Here is a 15719-nt window from a genome sequence, read left to right as displayed (position 1 = left end):
GGATTGTTCCATTACAGGTTTGGGATGGATGGATTGTGAAGTACATAAGTAAACTCCTTCCATCCTGTTGACATTACTGCCTGGGTCCTTCCCTTACCCAGGTGTCTCTTCAGAGATGCAGAGACTGCTCCTGAGATAGGAGGAAATGGGGTTCTGGAAGATTGAGAACTGGCCAGAGAGCCTTATTCAACCTGATTTCAAGGTTTTTCTTAATAATTACAAAAATGACTACTGGGATCATGGGACAGTAGAGATATCATTTATCTATTACCTAAACCCAAAGAGGTAAGATCTACATGAATTCACTGTTCACAAGCCACTGCCACTTTAAAAAACTTTGTAAGACTTTCCTTGAAGTGACATTTCAGTCTGCATAGGGTTAATCTCATTACATCTCATGGAATAGAGATCCTGGGTGTAGCCTTCATTAAAACAGTATTTCCTACTTTGAGTCCTATAATAAATATTTGAGATTATAATTACATGTATTTGGTTTCAGAACCAAGTTGACGTGTATATGGGGTGGATCCTGAACACCAGATATATTTTGGATGACAGAATGGATTTATGAAGCAGTGGTTTAAGAAATGCAGTTTTTGGAAACCTAGTTCATGCTGTTAAATTAAAATGCCCCCCCTCAAGAAATCAACATTTTCTTTTGTTTGAAAAGTCTTTTATACTCTACTGCTTCAGAAGGGGCAATGACATGATTAACAGTTCAGTTTCGCTACAAAAACCCTGCCAGAAAACTTCATTACTTATAAGAGGACTTGGGCCCTTGGTTTGATTGACAGTCTCAAGTTTATTAACTACCATTGCATGCTTCAGTAAAGGAGGCAGTGAGACATGTCTGAAACTAAATTGCCTTTTGTTATTTTTGAGAATACTAAGTGATCTTCAGATAGCTGGCATGCAAAGTTATTGCATGGGTGCTTTAATCTTGGCTTTTTTTTAGCTGTCTGGGGATTGGGAAAACATGAAACAGTCATTATTGGACTTTCAGAAACACACAAAAAAAACCTCTGCAAGTGAATGGTGAGATGAAACTCTGCTGAGCGCATTTAACGGGTACTTGTATAACTTCTTAAAATAAACCTACCTTTTAATAAGTAGGGCCATGGACTGGATTCTTAAGCTCAGTGCACGGATTCCTAACTCACATGTGAAAAATAAATTTAGTGCCCAATGGTGTAACAGAATAATTTGCACAGGAAAAATGTGTTTAAGCACAGAAGAACACACCAGTCACTATGAAAAACTGCATACACAGGCGTGCATTAGCAGAATCAAAATAATTGTATTGGCAGTCAGAGTTGCATGTGCATACATTATGTTCTTGTGACTATCTGGAATGCTAATCTAGACATAAATATTATTGGTATAGTATTTAAATTACTGCAGTCAAGCGCTGTGCTCTTCATTTCACAGCTATGGCACCTCACACTTAACCCTGTATTCAGTGATACTGAACACTTCAGCCCCTCATCCCCCTTGCCATTTTGCTTCATTGACCCATCCCTACTACTACTATTAAACATTTCTATAGCGCTACTAGACTTACGCAGCGCTGTACAAATTAACATGAAAAGACAAGGTTGTGGGTACTTCATACCTGAAGAAAAGAGAGGAAGCAGGCCTGAAATTCTGGCTAGCGATAGCCACAGAAGAAAGAGCTAACTTTTTACTCTTCTTTGGATTACGTGGTAAAGCCCCAGTGTTAGAAAACTGTGCACCCGGCATTCAACTTATCTGTGCACTTCTTTACATTTGAGGCTAATATTTAGCATTATTAGACTTTAATTAGTTCTACACCAATGTCTTTGTGCACAGTTTTCTTTCAAATTAAATTATTTCTTCATAGATCAGCCATTCTAGTGCAGAAAATTGTGAGCCAAACCTGTGCTACGCTCTTCACAAAGTCTCCTGCACTTCTCTTCCACTGGCCTCTGTGTGTGTGCATTTTGGATTAAAGATGTTTACAGTCTGTTATTTCAGGATACAGTAGGAGGAGGGCCATAACTTCTACACTGAGGGAAGGGGAGCACAAATATTTGAGAGAGAGAATTATCCCTTCCTTCTCTATCTTTTGAATGTGTGCATTCATTTCCCCCCTGGATTCTATATATGGCGCCTTAAATTCCGCATGGAAATCGAAGCATATTCAATAGCAATGTGCATAACTTAATTGTTTAACTAGCTAATCAGCACTGTTAATTGGATGTTAAGCAATTAGCAGTACTAATTGGCATTAATTGAGATTTCCGTGCAGAACTTGCTAAGTGTATTCTATAACTTGGTGCGCCTAAATTCTAGATTGCATAGTTGAAAAGGTGGTGTGGCCATGAGCGGGGCATTGGCATTTCTACAATCTATGCGCATTTTTATAGAATACACCTGCTCTGCGCCTAATTTAGGCTTCAGGATTTACACCAAGTAAAATGTGGTATAAATGGCCGCTACTAAATTTGGTCGTGTGGACAAGAACTTGGCATATTCTATATACTGCATGGAAATTTATGCCTATTCTATAAAATGTAGGCATAATTTAGAGAATACGCTTTTTTCAGGTGCCATATATGGAATCTCCCCCTTTGTACCAGATTAAGTAAATGGTACCCAAATTTAGGCGCCGGATAATAATTGGCACCCAAGGCTATTTTAAAAAAGGGCACTCTGGGTTGAGTGCTCTTTATAGAATAGCATGTAGCGCCAATTTCCGCAGCTGAAACCAGGTGTAATGTTACGTCTTCAAAGCAGGAACTAGGTTTGTGAGCCCTTGGGCAAAACCACCCCACACCAGATACAAGGCAGAACTCTGATAAAGAGTTAGGCTTCACCTGCACATGGCCACCTTTCACCAGGAGTTGAGCCCCTGGCTGCAGGCGGCCAGAAGGACTTATGGGATAGGGCAGGAACAGGATCCAAACTAGGCTGAACAGGGATGGAGGGTCAGAGGTGAAAGGAATATACAGGGGCAGCAAGGCAGGGAAAGGATAAGCTAAAGGACAGAACTGAAAGCTGCAAGCAGCCACTAAAACAGGGAACAAATACTGACAAGAGACAGGACTGGAAGCTGCAGAGCAGCCACTAAAGACACAAACAGACAAGGACTAGACACAAAATTGTAACCCAGAGACAAAACTAGAAAACAGGCAACAACCTAATCTAAACTACACACAGACTAACTAGAAACAAACAAGAATCACAGGCAAGAACCCAAACTAAACAGAAGTGCAGCAAGCACCAACAAACCAGGGCCTTAGGCGATGCAAAGGCAAAGCAAAAAGATTTCAGAATGGCTAATAAGCCCAGCTGCAGCTGAGGCTCAACTGCAGTAATCACCAGGCAACTACGGGAGCTGTGCAGGTTCAAACAAAAAGAGCAAGTCTGGAATATCCGGACCGGACTGGCCTGAAATCTGGAACGGGTGACAATAACCAGACAGTTCATTGCAGCCACCAGGTCTGGCCACCAGGTGGCGAGAAGCAGGAGAGCACGAAACATGGGCACAACCGTGACATGTAATTGCTGGTGCCCAATTTGGGCGCACAGTTGCAGTATTCTATAACACAGCATGCAAATTTCTGGAACACCCCTGACTCCCATGGCCACACCCCCTTTTGGGTTGTGCCTGTGGGATTTGGGCATCCAGTTTTATACAATAGAAGGTAGGAAAATATGTGCGCAAATCCAAATTGGTGCCAATTAATATCAATTGATTGTGCCCATTATTGATAATTGGCTCGTTATCCAGTTTAGTTGTTTTCACATCTCAGGATCATGCATAAATTTTGGCATATGAATTTGAGCATCCTTTATAGAATCCTCGCGTTATAGTGTTACAGTTTTTGTCTGGTTCTCGGTGTGTTTTGTTTTGTTTGCCTGTGTAAACCCTTCTAAGCTTTATCATTCAGTTTAGGCAATTCTACAGTCATACAGAAAATTTGTTTGCAGTCATCTTAATCTGTTGGAAGTGCCACTAACAATTAATTGCATTTTTTGATAGTTTATCAGCCTGCCCTCAGTTTCCTCTAGGTATGAGGTACTCGTGAGCTGCTATGAAATAAACATGGCATAAGTCAGTTTGGAAGTACAAAAAATCATTTATTCAATCATTTTGGTACAGTATATTGTAGCTATTCCGTGTTTCAAGGTCTTGGGGTTTTATGTAAAACATGGCATTTGAGCATGTCACAAAATATACATATACGCTGCACTCTACTTAAGTGCACGGTCATAAGCGCACACTCCACTTATCTGCAACGGAAACTTGCAGTCCCAAAATTTTTCTCATTCATTCCAATGTTAACTTACTCCAGTTTGGCACACCAGCAATACACACATACTCTGCTTAAGTGCAATGCCTTGAGCCACATTTTTTACAACTTCACTCTTTTTAATTGCAATTTCCTCATTCACTCTGGGGCTTGTAAAGTCTTAATGCTGCATGAGTGATCCATTCAACCTCATTGGCTCCCCAGTTCATGATGTCCAATTTCTGTGTGGCACAGTACAAAAGTGCCAAAGGAAAGACTGACACTGTTAATCTCATGCAACATGGATGGAAATGAAAAATGGAGCCACTAACAATCGGGAAAAGTAAACAGCCATGTTGCTTCAGAATGTTAAGCAACTCCCAGTGGCCTATGAGGCAAACAAAAATGCTTGATGACCCGAGAAATTTGTCTACAATGGCTGAAAAAATTGGATCACACAATACTCAGGTAGAACTGTGAAATTTTGATGCTATGTGCCAACTGTGCAGCACGCAGCACTGACGTTAGACTATCAAACATTAAGGTTGTGTTCCTACCACCCAACACAACTTCACTTATCCAACCAATGGATCAGGATATCATAGCCAATTTCAAGAAGCATTACAGAGCACTGGTGCTGCGCCATCTGATGGGGACAATAGACAATGATGAAAACATTGGCAAGAGACTGACCGAGTTGGCTTGCAAGCTAAGCCTACTGGATTCACTTACACATGTAAAAGGAGGCCTGGCGTTATGTTACCCAAAGTACAATTGCCAACTGCTACAGATGGGCTAACTTTATGAAAGAATGCTATGATGATGAGAATCTTACATTCACTGTGGATCTCCCAGCAGAAGTTACTCCAGAGGAGTTTGACCACTATGTAATTGATGACGATCTACAGACTTCGGTTATAAATGATGAAGAGATTTGTTCAGTGTTAAAGCCTGTGGCTGAGGATGCTGGAGACACAGATGATGAGTCAATGGGGGTGGACGTTGGCAGTGAGCTGCTGCTCTTTTTCAATTTTCAGTTATACTGCACATTACAGGGGCGTAGCCACGGGTGGGCCTGGGTGGGCCCAGGCCCACCCACTTAAGCCCAAGGCCCACCCAGGAATAGCGCACCCCGACCACCCATGATCCCTTCCCTCCACTCCCACAGATCTGGCACTTCTCTTTTTTTTTCTCCCTGTTTCTGCCGCAGCGATTCAAACTCACAGCACAGGCCGGCTCCGGTGTTCGCTCTGACGCGTCACGCCCTCACTGACGTGTCACGCGGCACGCCCTCATGACGCAACCTTCCTATTAGGACAGGACATGGCGGGAACTCCAGAGCTACTGCGAGGTGCGACTCGTGCGAGCCTGTCTGTGTGTGCGAATCGCTGCCGGCCAGGTACAAAAGTTATTTCTTGTCCAAGGTTGATTTATGACCTAAGTTAGACAGTGAAGTGTCTTGCCCAAGGTCACAATAGAGAGTCAGGAGGAGAAGTGGGATTGGAATTCTGTTTCCCTGCTCTGAATCCCGCTACACTGTCCTCTGGGCTTCCAATACCTTCTAATAGTGCCAGAAATCTCAGTATTGCAGAAAAAGTTCTTTTGCAGTTAAATCAATTTCTGGCACTGTTAAGTATACTAGAAAACACTGATAGCCTGCTGCTCCTCTTGTCTCATATATTGTCCTTGTCTGCTTCCTCCATTCCCTCCTTACCATCATTTGCCCTTCACTTTCCTCATTGCCCTCTGCAGCTTCTCTTTATCCCTCTCTTTGGTCTTCTTTGGCCATCCTCTCACCACCCCACAGCTTTACAGTCTCGAGCATCTCTGTCTATCCCCCTGCCTTCCCTGCATCTCAAAGTGCATACAACCTCCTTCGCTATTGTTTGCCCTCCCTCCCCTTGCTTGTATGTCCTGTCGTTCTCCTTCAGAGAGAGGGATTTCTAAAAATAGGGATTGTGACTATAAGAAAAGTGTGCATCTGACGCACGTAGGTCCCTTACTGCGCAGATTCCTTACCGCTAGGTCTATGGCTGGCGTTAAGGTCAGACACCCAAATGGACGTGTGGCAATTTGATTTTCCACGTGTCCATTTTTGGCAAAAAGTTTTAAAAAGGCCAGAAGCCCATCACCATGACCTGCCAGCATTTTGATTACTCTTTGTTATCAAATGATGGCTGTGGTCTGGTAGTGGGCTTCTGGATGGGGGGGGGGGGGGGGGGGGGTAGACGTTTCACTGCCAGTGCCTAGGAGCCCATCCCCACCCAAAAATTCCCCAACAATAAATTTTAATAGTGCCAAGCTAGCTTAATTTAAAAAAAAGTTGTCTTTCTCACATTTGGTGGGTTTTTGGGTGGGGATGGTCTCTCTGCAGTGCCTAGTTTAAAATTTAAAAAGAAAAAGTGTAGGCACCGGCAGTTTTCTCTGGGTGGACCAGTGCGTGCAGAGGTGGGCATGAAAAAAAAGTCTTTTTTTATTTAATTCCATAGGGGGTGGGTAGGGAGTAGGACAGGGCTGATGCTAGGCTACAGGGAGGAGTGGGGTGAAGGATAGAGCTGATGTTTAGCTATGGGATAGATGGATACTGGGCTACAGGGATGGATGGGGGGGGGGGGGGGTAAGGTAGAGAAGGGAAGGACTGATGCTGAGCTATGGTAATGGATAGAGAGTATTGAAGGGAAAAGCTGATGCCAGGCTGCTGGGATGGATGGGGTAGGGTAGGGAAGGTCTTTATGTTTTTGTAATATGTTTTAAAATTAATGTGTGTTGAATTGTGATCTGTTTAGAATTGCATAGATAATGTGACATAAAAATTTAGAAAATAAATCAATAAATGTATAATTTTTGGTCCTTTATTCTGTAATTGATGAGGGTTGGTCTGTGGTCTGCATGTGACCACGAGCAGATGAGAGTTTCTGCTGGCATGTGGTTTGTATGGGGATCTATGAGTCTGACGTCTGGCTTTTCCAATGGGATGTGTATTGCTGTTGTGTATATTCACTGCTGCCTTTTTAAAGGTACTGTTATTGGAACTGGTGTCATGGTTTGCAATATAGGCTATAAGAAGCCTCTTTGCAGGATCACAAAGCACTTGGCAACAAATGGATTTTGTGTTGCTATTATTGAGGTGCTACTACAATTTGAATACATTGTTCCAGGATTGTGGTGGTGCTAAGCTTTAGTAAAAGGGCAACTTTATTATGCTTCTGCTACCTATGTTGTTGGATGTATTATTATTATTTGTTACATTTGTATCCCACTTTTTCCCACCTTTTGGCAGGCTCAATGTGGCTTACATGTAACCGTTAATGGCGTTAACCGATTCCGGTCTGAACAAATACATGGTATGAATGAATACAAATGATACTGTTGTAGAATGAGGTGCATGTATGGTAGGTACAATTGAGGGAACTTAGAGAGGGAAGGGGGGAAGAAGAGTCAGGTAATGTCTGTTACGGTCTTTGGTTACATTGTGTTGCAAGTGTCCAGGTATTTTTATGTTGGGTCAGTGGGGTATGCTCTTCTGAACAGGTCTGTCTTTAGTGCTTTCCGAAAATTTAGGTGGTCGAGTGTAGTTTTTTACTGCTTTTGGCAATGCATTCCATAGTTGTGCGCTTAAGTGGTGGTTTATGTTGATGCAGGGCAACTGTTGGGCAGAATACTTAGAAATCCATCATCAAGTGCATTCTAAGGCATTATTTTGTAGTATCCCAAGAAACACTACTCATGTCTCTCTATTTATCTATCTATCTATCTATCTATCTATCTATCTATCTATCTATCTATCTATCTATCTATCTATCTATCTATCTATCTATCTATCTATCTATCTATCTATCTATATAGTGCCCACACATATTAGCTCTAGGCCCACCCAAAATGTCAGGTCTGGCTACGCCACTGCTGCACAAGACCTTCTAATTGCAATCTTGGATGCAAGTGCATGTGCTGGGGATACAAGATCTTAATCCCTGGCTTGTTGTTATATAACCCCTGATGCAGCCTCCTTTTTGGTGAAACGTGGCCACGTCGTCTCTATTTTAATAAAGATTCTCCTAGACTCCTGATCTGCTTTGGTTTTTGTCCCCTGCTGTTTGCGGTGGACTTGTAAAGCCTCCCTTGGTGTTACACAGACTCCTACCATGCAGCCTTAGACACCTCAATAGAGGTGCCCACTTATAAAATTGCCCCCGTGGTGTCTTGTCTAGCCACCCCTTTTATACTGTCATTTAATGTCCAATATTTCATAGAACATCATATTTTCTCACTGTTCTGCATGTGTCATGTTGATCTTGTGCTAATTCGACTCTATTGAGTGTATGTTAATAAAATTTTATCTGTTTTATTTTTTATAGGATGATGATGGGCAGGTTTGGTGAGTAAAGATAAGTTTGTGAATGTATTTGAGTTTAAAGTATTGAACGAATCCTGCAAATGATTTTGTAGTTTAACTAGCTATCCATAATGATCACAGCATTTGTGGAAATGACCGGAACTATAATCATTAATGTTCTAGTGTGTGGCTAACGGAGTTGATTGTTTACGGTTTTAGATTGTGTGGTTTTGAAGATTCAGTGACTCTTCACCTCTATTCCTGGAATAATTTGTTTTTTAAACTCAGAAAGAAGAAAGGATTTTCTTTTATATTCAGGCCAAGTTATTTGTAGAGCCGGTTGATTAATGTCATGAACAGCATGCTATTCCTATTCTGTTTGTGACAACATGCTTGTGAAAATAGAGCCCATTGTTTTCAAATAAGAGGAGCAGTGTTTAGACACCAGAAGTAGAAAATGTTCAGTGAGGAAGATGTAAGGGGGAAGATGGAAAAAGAACAATTAATTTAAAATAAAAGCCCCATGAGCCATGCTGAGGAATGATGTCAGTCTTTCTTTCTTCTAAGGACTGTCATTTATTTAAGTGATGAGCAGTTTTTTTTCTATAATACCTTGCCTCCTTAAAAGATGATCACTTAATGGTACTTCTTTATAATATTAAAACTTATCTCTGTACTTGTATCTTGATTGTGTGTCTCGACTACATTGTAAGCTCTTTGGGAAAGGGACTGGCTCTTACTTATATCTATACAATACTATTTATGCCACGTAGACTATAGAAATGTTAAATTATAGATATAACTCCTGATATTTAAAACTATTTAACCAGCCAGACTGGTTAAATAGTGGTTAAAAGCCTAACTGTGGATATTCAGCAGGAAATAACCTATCTCTCACTGAATATTCCAGTTAGCGACATAGCCATAAGCACATAAGCACTGCCACACTGGGAAAAGACCAAAGGTCCATCAAGCCCAGCACTCCGTCTCTGACAGCGGCCAATCCAGCACTCATTATTTTGTACACCTCTATCATATCACCCCTCAGCCGCTTTTCTCCAGTCTAAAGAGTCCTAGCCTTCTTAACCTCTCCTCATAAGGTAGTCGTCCCATCCCTTTTATCATTTTTGTCGCCCTTCTCTGCACCTTCTCCAATTCCTTTATATCTTTTTTGAGATGAGGTAACCAGAACTGAACACAATACTCCAGGTGCGGTCTCACCATGGAGTGATATAACGGCATTATAACATCCTCATGCTTGTTTTCCATCCCTTTTCTAATAATACTCAACATTCTGTTCGCCGCCTTAGCCGCCGCAGCACATTGAGCGGAAGATTTCAACATCCTATCCACGATGACTCCCAGATCCCTTTCTCGGTCTGTAACTCCTAAAGCGGAACCTTGCATGACATAGCCGTAATTCGGGTTCCTCCTTCCCACGTGCATCACTTTGCACTTGTCAACGTTGAACTTCATTTGCCATTTGGACGCCCAATCCCCCAGCCTCATGAGGTCCTCTTGTAATCTTTCACACTCCTCCCGTGACGAGACGACCCTAGATAATTTTGTGTCATCTGCGAATTTAATTACCTCACTAGTTACTCCCATCTCAAGGTCATTTATAAATATGTTAAAAAGCAGCGGTCCCAGCACAGACCCCTGAGGGACCCCACTAACTACCGTTCTCGATCGAGAATAATGACCATTCAACCCTACTCTCTGCTTCCTATCTTTTAACCAGCTCTTAATCCATAATAATACACTGCCTCCGATCCCATGACTCTCCAGTTTCCTTTGGAGTCTTTCAGTTAGGTGTGGATATTCAGCGCCAAACCGGCTATGTTGAGCGGTCAAAATAGGCCACTTAACTAGGAGGCCTATCTTTGATCGCTGAAAAGTTAACTGGTTAGGGCTGAATATTGACATAGCTGGTTAACATTTTAACAGCCAAAATAAACCCAGATATTCAAAGCTGGAGTCGACCAGCGCTGAAGAAAACTCTTCGGCTGGCGGGGTTTGGGGACCCCTGCCAGCAAACAAGGTACCTGATGGGGCGGGGGCAATGGCGGGGGTCAAATGTAGAGGGGGCCGGGCATAATCTGTGGGGGCCCATGCCCCCGTGGCCCCATGTAGCTACGCCCCTGTTTCTAACTGAATAGAAGCTTGAATTTTGTGCAAAACCTCGGCATAAACCAATATAAGGGGGAAGTTAACGGTGTGGGCTACTGTTAAGATATGTCATTTTATTGTTAACGCCAGCTGTTATTAACTAGGTCTCATTGCATAATCTAATCTAATCTCGGTATTTGTAATCTGCTTAATCCCACCAAAGGTCCAAAGTGACTCTCATAAATCAGAGAAAAAGAAACCTGTTACAATAATAGAAACCTAATGACTCAGAAAATAGAACAAAAATATATATATTGTAATTATCACTGACAACTATTATAAATTAGATATTTCTAAAATAAATAGGTTTTTAGGTTCTTATGAAAGGAAACGTAACTAGATATTAGTAGATTATTTCAGATTTGTACAACTTGGAATAAAAAAAGATGTTTCCAAGACTTTCTTGAATCAAACCCCATTAAATGAAGGAAAGTTGAGCACTTGGCGATCAAGTATACATTTTCCTGGAATAATGGATGGAAGAAGGTTTAACTGTGTCAAATAAACTGGAGCTGAACCATGCAGTATCTTAAAAAATAATACAAGAAGATCTGAACTCTGTTCTAGAACAAACTGGGAGCCAGTGAAGCTCCTTTAACAGAGGTATGGCCTGATCAAATTTATGTTGCCTAAAAACTAGACGGGCTGCTGAGTTCTGTAATAACTGGAGTCTTTTTTTGTAACATCTTAAATTTGAAGATATAGTACATTACACTAAAGTGAGAGGATTTACCTGGTTCTCCAAAGATAATAAAGAGTCCGAAATAACTCCCAGAACCTTAGTTGAACAATCTACAGAAAATCATTTGAGTTTAATGGTATGGCAACTGGTAATGTTGGTGTTTGCCTAGCCAAAGCACTTTGATTTTGTTAGTATTTTGATTTTAGTAGCTGTAATGTGGTATGGTAGCTGTGCTAGTCCACTTTTAAAAATAATAAATAAAGGTAAAACAAAACAAAGAAAATAAATAAGGTGATATCTTTTTTTTATTGGACTAACAATAAGTACATAAGTAATGCCACACTGGGAAAAAGGGTCCATCGAGCCCAGCATCCTGTCCACGACAGCGGCCAATCCAGGCCAAGGGCGCCTGGCAAGCTTCCCAAACGTACAAACATTCTATACATGTTATTCCTGGAATTGTGGATTTTTCCCAAGTCCATTTAGTAGCGGTTTATGGACTTGTCCTTTAGGAAACCTTCTAACCCCTTTTAAACTCTGCCAAGCTAACTACCTTCACCACGTTCTCCGGCAACGAATTCCAGAGTTTAATTACGCGTTGGGTGAACAAAAAGTTTCTCCGATTTGTTTTAAATTTACTACACTGTAGTTTCATATCATGCCCCCTAGTCCTAGTATTTTTGGAAAGCGTGAACAGACGCTTCACATCCACCTGTTCCACTCCACTCATTATTTTATATACCTACTACTACTACTATTTAGCATTTCTATAGCCCTATCATGTCTCCCCTCAGCCATCTCTTCTCCAAGCTGAAAAGCCCTAGCTTCCTTAGTCTTTCTTCATAGGGAAGTCGTCCCATCCCCGCTATCATTTTAGTCGCCCTTCGCTGCACCTTTTCCAATTCCACTATATCTTTCTTGAGATGCGGCGACCAGAATTGAACACAATACTTAAGGCGCCATGGAGCGATATAACGGCATTATAACATCTTCACACCTGTTTTCCATACCTTTCCTAATAATACCCAACATTTTATTCGCTTTCCGAGCTGCAGCAGCACACTGAGCAGAAGGTTTCAGTGTATTATCGACGACGACACCCAGATCCCTTTCTTGGTCCATAACTCCTAATGTGGAACCTTGCATGACGTAGCTATAATTCGGGTTCTTTTTTTCCCACATGCATCACCTTGCAGTTGCTCACATTAAACATCATCTGCCATCTAGTCGCCCAGTCTCCCAATCTCGTAAGGTCCTCTTGTAATTTTTCACAATTCTCCCACGATTTAACCACTTTGAATAACTTTGTGTCATCAGCAAATTTAATTACCTCGCTAGTTACTTCCATCTCTAAATCATTTATAAATATATTAAAAAGCAGCAGTCCTACCACAGACCCCTGGGGAACCCCACTAACTACCCTTCTCCATTGTGAATATTGCCCATTTAACCCCACTCTCTGTTTCCTATCCTTCAACCAGTTTTTAATCCACAATAGGACTTTTCCTCCTATCCCATGACCCTCCAATTTCCGCTGTAGCCTTTCATGAGGTACCTTGTCAAACGCCTTTTGAAAATCCAGATACACAATATCAACCGGCTCCCCTTTGTCCACATGTTGGTTTACCCCTTCAAAGAATTGAAGTAAATTGGTCAGGCAAGATTTCCCCACACAAAAGCCGTGCTGACTCACTCTGTCTCAGTAATCCATATCCTCAGATGTGCTCTGTAATTTTGTTTTTAATAATAGTCTCTACCATTTTCCCCGGCACTGACGTCAGACTCACTGGTCTATAATTTCCCGGATCTCCCCTGGAACCTTTTAAAAAATGGGCGTTACATTGGCCACCCTCCAATCTTCCGGTACCACGCTCGATTTTAAGGATAAATTGCATATCACTAGCAGTAGCTCCGCAAGCTCATTTTTCAGTTCTATCAGTACTCTAGGATGAATCCCATCCGGTCCAGGAGATTTGCCACTCTTCAGTTTGCTGAACTTCCCCATTATGTCCTCCAGGTTTACCGTGAAGTCAGTAAGTTTCTCCGACTCGTCCGCTTGAAATATCATTTCTGACACCGGTATCCCACCCAAATCTTCCTCGGTGAAGACCGAAGCAAAGAATTTATTCAATCTCTCCGCTACGTTTTTGTCTTACTTGATCGCCTCTTTTACTCCAGCGGCCCAACCGATTCTTTTGCCGGCTTCCAGCTTTTAATATAACGAAAACATTTTTTACTATGTTTTTTTTGCCTCTAATGCTATCTTTTTTTCGTAATCCCTCTTGGCCTTCTTTATCTGCGCCTTGCATTTGCTTTGACACTCCTTATGCTGTTTCTTGTTATTTTCAGACAGTTCCTTCTTCCATTTTCTGAAGGCATTTCTTTTAGCCCTAATAGCTTCCTTCACCTCACTTTTGAGCCAGGCCGGCTGTCTTTTGGAGTTCCGTCTTTCTTTTCTAATTAGTGGAATATGTTTAGCCCGGGCCTCCAGGATGGTATTTTTGAACAGCGTCCATGCCTGTTGTACAGTTTTTACCCTCTCAGTTGTCCCCCTAAGTTTTTTTCCCACTGTTCTTCTCATTTTATCATAGTCTCCTTTTTTAAAGTCAAACGCTAACGTATTTGACTTCCTGTGTATAGTTACTTCAAGGTTGATATCAAAACTGATCATATTATGATCACTGTTATCAAGTGGCCCCAGTACCATACCGTCCCTCACCAGATCATGCGCTCCACTAAGGACCAAGTCTAGAATTTTTTCTTCTCTCGTCGGCTCCTGCACCAGCTGCTCCATAAAGCTATCCTTGATTTCATCAAGGAATTGTACCTCTCTAGCGTGTCCCGATGTTACATTTACCCAGTCTATATTTGGATAATTGAAGTCACCCATTATTATCACATTGCCCATTTTGTTTGTGTTTCTGATTTCTTTTATCATTTCTGCGTCTACCTGCTCATCCTGGCGAGGCGGATGGTAGTACACTCCTGTCACTGTCCTTTTCCCTTTTATACATGGAATTTCAACCCACAATGATTCAATCTGAAGTAGTTGTGTAATGAAGCCCATTCTTTAATCCTATTGATAGTTAGTTATTATCAAAACTTATTGATCCAAGCCTCCAGTTAGAGGGTTTAAAATGAATATATTATCTGCATAAGAGAGAAGGAGTTCCTCCTTCTCCAATGGAATTGAGCCAAGAGTGCTCCTAAAAATATTAAATAATATAGGTGAGAAAGGCAGGCCTTGAGGAACTCCACAAGGAGATCACCAAGCAGAGGAGAGATCAACTTTCATTTTAATCCTATATTTCCTATTTGATAGGAATTTATAGATCCAATTCAGTGCCATACCAGAAATGCCTACGCTTAGGGGCCCCTACACGTGCCCAACGCACACCAAATTGGAGTTACCACCCGGTTACCGCATGGCCCTTGTGGTAATTTCAATTTTGGTGGACGTCTGCTACACGTGTCTGAAAAATATTTTTTTCTTTTCTAACACGCAGCAGCTAAGCGCATCAAGTGGAATTTGTCATGAATGGACCATTACCGCCCGGTTACCGCGTGAGACCTTGCTGCTAGGTCAATGGCTTGCAGTAAGGTCTCAGACCCAAAATGGACGCATGGCAATTTTCATTTTGCCGCACATCCATTTTTGGCAAAAATGTTTAAAAGGCATCTTTTGTAGGTGTGCTAAAAAATAATTCTGCGCGCTCCCAAAACACACGTCTACACTACCGCAGGCTATGTTTTAGCGCACCTTAGTAAAAGGACCCCTTAGTTTTGTAATTAATAGTTTGTGAGCGACTATATCAAATATGGCAAAAATGTCAAACTGTAGCAATACAACTTGACTACCAGCACTAAGTATTTTTTTTCGCTTGAGAGGCTAAAGTCAGAAGCAAATGTTCAATGCTATGAAAAGTTCTGAACCCAAACTGAGATAGATGGTAAACATGGTAGGCTAGTAACTGGTCTATAATTACTTGGTATTGTCAAATCTGAATTTGAAGATTTAGGGATAGGTGTAAGAATGAATTCACCCATTACGGATTGAAATCAGCCTGTGTTCAAAATACTGTTTACGAAATACAATATCCAGAGCATTATTTCCAAAGGAGGATTACAAAGTAAATAAGCTGGACAACAATCCAGTGAACATAATGACTTAGCCAAGGTAACAAAGGTTCAACTTCTGCACAAGAAACTGGGTCAAAAGTAGACCAATACCTATCTTCAGAAATGCCATCATTAGTAGAATTGACAATAGTTGGTAAAG

General features: G+C 41.4%; 1 protein-coding gene across 1 annotated transcript in view; it reads left to right on the top strand.

Annotated features, from left to right (window-relative positions):
• The window catches only part of PARVB (parvin beta), a 318556-nt gene that overhangs the window by 169414 nt on the left and 133423 nt on the right, over positions 1-15719 (top strand). The window contains 1 exon segment of the mRNA XM_030214982.1: positions 8612-8631. Coding sequence (XP_030070842.1) covers positions 8612-8631 — 20 coding nt within the window.

This window comes from Microcaecilia unicolor, chromosome 9, assembly GCF_901765095.1.
Source record: "Microcaecilia unicolor chromosome 9, aMicUni1.1, whole genome shotgun sequence".
NCBI lineage: Eukaryota > Metazoa > Chordata > Amphibia > Gymnophiona > Siphonopidae > Microcaecilia > Microcaecilia unicolor.
Note: the sequence above shows the minus strand (reverse complement) of the source record. Positions and strands in the feature narration are given on the sequence as shown.